The sequence below is a fragment of the Melospiza georgiana genome, chromosome 8 (assembly GCF_028018845.1).
Source record: "Melospiza georgiana isolate bMelGeo1 chromosome 8, bMelGeo1.pri, whole genome shotgun sequence".
NCBI classification, from domain to species: domain Eukaryota; kingdom Metazoa; phylum Chordata; class Aves; order Passeriformes; family Passerellidae; genus Melospiza; species Melospiza georgiana.
The window spans coordinates 22428631-22434630 of NC_080437.1; the positions used below are offsets into that span (position 1 = coordinate 22428631).

General features: G+C 35.2%; 1 protein-coding gene across 1 annotated transcript in view; it reads left to right on the forward strand.

Annotated features, from left to right (window-relative positions):
* DNTT (DNA nucleotidylexotransferase) overlaps positions 1 to 4873 on the forward strand; it is a 74518-nt gene extending 69645 nt beyond the window's left edge. Inside the window, exon 11 of the mRNA XM_058029461.1 lies at positions 4787 to 4873. Coding sequence (XP_057885444.1) covers positions 4787 to 4873 — 87 coding nt within the window. The remainder of the gene's footprint in view (positions 1 to 4786) is intronic.
* The last annotated feature ends 1127 nt before the right edge of the window (positions 4874 to 6000 follow it).

Genomic DNA, 6000 nt, shown 5'->3' on the forward strand with positions numbered 1-6000 from the left:
GCTTGGGGCTATTGTAATCTATTACATTTAATATTCATATATCAAGAAAAAATATACTTGTTTAAAAATATTTTAACAATGGTTCCTATGGCATTCACAGAAATCCTCCCATAAAAGTGTGGGTTGTTTGCACCTCTTCTAACTTGTTGGTTTTATTTCAGTATATGGTTATTTCAACATTTTCACAGATGAGAATAAATTTAATGCTCTTCCCATTTATTGTCAGAACCTTGCACTGAACTCGATGAAATAGGACCACTGAGGACAGATGATAGCTGCAGTCAATCTAAGAATTGCAGGAAATGTTGAAACAAAAATACTTCAGTGCATTGTTTTGTGGATATGTGATTGTACACACTTCCTTGATGCAGTGCTCAGACTGTCTCACAAGCTGAATATTTTTGGCTTGGTATGCAGGAGTTTAGCTCAAAATAATCCAAAAGTCACAAAATAATGAAATGTATACCCATACTGTCAGGTATGCCTTATAAAAGACTGACTTAGTAAACACAGCTTCTTCCTAAAGTTTCTGCAGTGCTGGTGTGACCCATGTGCCCTGGTGGTGCATCAATACCTGAACTGGAGAACTGGCCCAGGGGCAGAGAACAGGTGGGGTAGCACTTGGGTCAGGTAAACACCCAGAACATTCCCACTGGCAGTCATGTGGCAGATATGATGCATTACCTAAGTTTCTGCCTTCACAATTCTTTCTGTATGCCCCTTTTTAAAATTATTTTTTCAAGAATGCAAATACTGTTTGAGCAAATGGGATCAGAGAAAAAGTGAGTGTGACCAATTTAATAGCTTTGTACTTTTAGTCTGATATGCCATTGAGGTATATTCTATCAATTGTGGGTCTGACATTATGGTGCACTGCTTCACTGAATGCCATGGCCTTCCATATCTAAAGAAGCTGCTGCAAGGAACGTAAGCAGCATCATCTTTTCATTTGTCCCAATTAACTTTAATTAAAACTCTTCAATTGACTTGACATAAGGACTTGTGAAGATATCACTAAAGTGACAAATGCACGTGTAAGAAATTTAAGGTGCATTGTGGTATCTTTGACCATGTCTGATTAAGCAAGTACTATTGCTATCATCATTCATCTACAACTGACTTTACACATAAATCTTATTTTTAGAATGGACTCTGTCCAAGCACAATGAACAATTAAGTTCCAAGTTTGCAAATGACAGTCTGTCCTCTTCTTTTCTGTTGTTCATTTATCATAGTCTTGCTTACGGCCACTGTGATAATTTAAGATGTAAAGTGATGGGGGTTTAGACTGCTTGGGATTTATCATTCAATGTACTGGTAGAACTACACAGTTAGGTATGATGATATTGTCATTATATCTCCACTTTATTAATTTTAAAAAGAAAAGGAAATATTAAGGTAATTAAACTGATGTGAATGTGTGCCGCATGTTAAACAATATAAAAATCAGTGATAGAAGACAAAAATTAAATTTAAAATCCCTAGACATCTTGTGTAATATTTTGCCATTTTAAAGCATGCAACATAATCCTGGACACAAAGTAAAGGTTAGAATAAATGTGTATGTTAAGGACATTCCAGGTACTTGTCTAGAAGCACAGTTTTATCAGAGTGTTTTGTTATTTACTAAAAAGGTACTGTTGGCAATAATCTCTGTGCCCTTCCTCCCCTCCCCAGTTTATTTCATATACTAGTACAGCAGAAGGAGTCCAGATAGACCTCAGTGTTCATGGTCCTTCTGGATCGTTTGCAAAATAATGTGCCTTGTACACAACGTTAAAATTTTCAAAAGAATAATGAAATCTGCTAGAGTATGACTGCATTCTTTCTGAATTACAGCTGTGAAGAATATAAAAGTCAGGGCTCTGAAAAGAGTAGAAAAAATGGGATATGGAAGGAAATCACTCGATCTTTAAGAGTGCAATTTGGCTGTGAACAAATTTTCCAATAGTTTATAAAGCAGAGTTATGCCAGTAATCAATTAGGAAACTTCATACTTAATTCTTGTTCTTCAGCTAATACCAAAGATTATAAGGATTTAAAGAAATAAATTAATAAAATTTCCACCATGTGTCTTATCTTCAGAACAGTGGATTTCATATGCATGTACAAACCTGGAGTACTTCACTCTGCAGCAGATTCTGTTGGTTCAGAACCATCAAATCCCATTTCATTAATGATAATATGTGGTACTAACTTTATTTCTGGGTGCTTCAAACCAATTTCCTATGTTCATTTTCAGATGGGTTAAGTAGTAATGAAATGCTTTAGTGACAGGCTAAGACTTATTCATAGTATTACTTAAGTGTAATAGAATATTTATTTTGATACTTGGCAACACACTGTTATTGCCAAGCAATTTGGTAATAAACAGTTGGGTATCAGTCTGCTTGGAATACAATTAAATTTGTGTCAAGAAGGCTGTGCTGTTGGCTATTGCTGATTTAGATAACTAAAACTAGAATTCTGCTTTATCAAGTAATGGTTTTGTTTTGCTGGATTCATCGTATTAAAATGTGATATCAAACCAAGTGATATGAACTTTGGCAATGATGGTTAGGATATCATAAAGCTGTGCTAGCTCTGTGCCTTCACTCTCTGCTTCTCTTTCATCAAAAGTATTATTGATCATTAATGCCAAAATGAAAAATAAGTGGTAGCAACTCATATAAGAAAACATTTGGATAGCAATTGCTCTACATTAGGTGTAGTTAATGGTCATGTTTACAACCACAAATTTAATATTTACATGCATTGAAATGACAGAATTGATTAAATGGGATAAGAGAAGAGTGTATCAGAAGCTCCAGAGCATTGTTTTTTGTAAATTTGATTGATGTTGGTGGGGCATGTTCTGAATCTCCAGAATATTAGTAAGAAGATGAAATAAAATCACAACTAGGCAAGCAGTTCATTACTTGTCTTGAGGAAAAAGAAAAAAGCAAGAAAGAATGGTAGCAAACGCAATAATCAAATTTGCAGCACTGTATAAGCATAGATTGACATAGAAGGAAAATCATAGGTTATGATTAACATTAATAACACTTACATTGCTAAAGCAGTTGGCAGATATCAGCCAGAGATTCATTTAGAAACATTGCTTGTAGCTACTGAGAATGGTATTCAGCATCAAATACTTTGTATTAGAAATTTTCCCTGTCAAGCAAATGAAATGAGTTTAGCTTGCAGGAAAACATAAAGTGACAGAACAAAAGAAATGGAATGCAATTTGGGGTCCCAGAGATATGAAGAGCTTCTATTAAAGAGTGTCTGTAACATCTGTCTACAAGTGTAAGATTTTTTTTTTCTTGTTTTACTTTTGTTCTTTTTTTTTTTTTTTTTTGCAGTAATGTAGGTGTATGGATTGCCCTCTTTTTCTTAATAATACTAAAAGAAAAAAAAATAGCAAAAAAATCCCTAAAATCCTGTCCTCCCAGGAGACACTTGAGGAACAAAATCTCAGTATTGTTATTCAATGGGCAGTTGTTGACGTCTTGTTTCCTTTTCTTTTCTCTTGTTCAATTTATATTTTCTACCATTTTTTCCTTGTTCTGTCTGTGTGAAAAAGTTCAGTATTTCTGCTGTTCAGTGTTATTGGTAGGTTCCTTTCATTCCAGAATCTGACATTTGAACTTCCTAGGAAAAAGAGGGATATTCTTTCTCTATGCTTTATAAGCAATCTTTGCTATTGCAGAGACAACTTTAATCACTCAGCTCTTGGTTGTGGCACCAGAATGCCAGAAGTTGTTCCACCATGCCGTGGTTCTATCTGATGTACCCATGGGCTGCTCTTCCTGAGCCATTCCCATGGGTGTGCTGGACAGCACAGCCCTCCTGGAGGCACTGCTCGGCAGCTGACAGAGCAGAGGTGCTGCTGCTGGCACACAGGCTCCCAAACATTGGGGTGGTCAGAGATTCTCCTTACTCAAAGGAATTTATCAGTGGGTTCTCCAGACAGCATCTCCTCTTTCACAGCAGTGAGTAAACCTAGAAACTCAACCCTGAAGTTTTCCCAACACTTGAGTTAGATTATTCAGAGTTGAACACTGATTTAGACTTCAAATGATTCAGGAATTGCTGAAATATTGAAATATCTTTCTTGCTTCCAAACTCTAAATTGTGAGGCTTTTACTGTTTTAATATTCACCTATCTCAGCAGCTTTTAAAATTATTTTTGTACTTTAGTGAAGAAAGGAATGCATAAGGCTATGTACTTTATTGTATCAGCCATCATACAGTATGCAGGCATGTGAGTGTTCCTGTGTAAAAATTATCTCCTGTATTATCAGAAGTGCAAGTATAAAAAACAAAACTGCCTTGTACTGTAAAATATTCAGGAGTGTGTGTCAAGAACAAAAATGCTTGGCTTTTAATTGATGCTCTTAATGCTTGGCTATGGACAATTTGTGTCACCATCAAATCAGTTTGAATGCACTTATAGAGAACATTACGGTATTAATTTAAAAACATTTGTGATTTCATGAAGGAAGTCCTGCTATTGACCCTTATGAAAGGGAAATGTAAGTTGGATTTGAGGGTCTTGAAAAAGTAAATCAAAACAAAGTTTTAAGCTAGTCATTAAAAGTGAAAACATCAAGCAGCATTAAAATTCTTTTTTAACTTTCTTTTGCATTTCAGGGTAGGCACGCTGATGAAGACAGTGTATTCTATAGAGGATACAATGGGTAGAACTGTCAAATATTAACTCCTTTTCAACAGCAAAAAACATCAATTGAAATTTCTTTCTAACACCCTTATTGACTTTCCTTTTATTTTTTTTTCACAGAGGATCTTTCTCAAAGCTGGAAGTGAGGAAGAAATCTTTGCACATCTTGGCTTGGATTATGTCGAACCATGGGAAAGGAATGCTTAAAATTATTTTCCAGCGTACATTTATCAGTTGACTGCAATGGTCTTTCTGCCCACCTTGCAGTCTGGTATAGTTATATAAACATATATATAATAAGTATTTCTATGACAACAAAAAAATTTACATAAGTATTAGAAGCCACTTGCACTTGCTAATGTTCCTAGAAGATAAGCGTTTAAATTTTTCAAAATCTTTTCCAGTCCTTTCTAGTTTTGAAGCTTCTACATGGGAGTGATAACACAGAGCTTGTTTTGGGGGGTGAGATTTTTGCTTCTGGTAGGAATTTAACGTTAGTATGAACAATACGTGTTTTTTAAAGTAGTCAGCTACAACAATATGTAAATAATTCAAAACATTTGAGCTGAGTCAAAACATTACTGAAATGTATGCTGGTCTTTAGCTGAATTTCTTATGTATTTTGCTGAGTCCATGTATAAAATTGCTCTGTGTATAAGGCTTAATGACCTAGGCAGTAACTGCTTTGCAGTCTCAGCAACTGTAGGCTTCAGCTGTAATATTTTTGCAGGTAGGGCACCATTCTACAAATACTATAAACAAATTGATTATTCAGTGAGGGTTAAAAAACATTTCACAGGAAGGGATTTTGAAAGGGAAAGTGGAATCACTCAGTAGCAATCTTCAATTGTGTAGAATAATACTATAAATTTATAGTACTGATTTGGACGGAAGAAGAGTCAGGTTATGAGATGTAATGGTCCTCAATCAGGAATTTGAATCATAACCTGCATGAAAAAGAAATGGTTTTAAAGTGTCAGGCTGGTGACTGCTCCAAGACAAAAGATTTTAATTATCTGTGCTCAATTTAGATAGATGGAACTTTATTTACTAGTCAGTGTGAGCTGTTGGGCTATTGACTGCTCTGGAGTGGTATTCCCTGTCTTTAGTCAGAAATTCATGTAGGATGTGAGAAGCTTTCAGATAAAATCCCTACAAGATATTTTGTTTCCAGAAAATGTCTAGGTAGCTGTTGTGATCATAATGACAATGAAGGAGTCCTAATACATTTATCCTTTAATAAACAGGGCCATTCAGTGCTTTAGGAAATGTAGCTATTTACTGATCATTCATCATTTGAGAATAAAGGTGGTTAAGAGCACCAGGATTGCTCA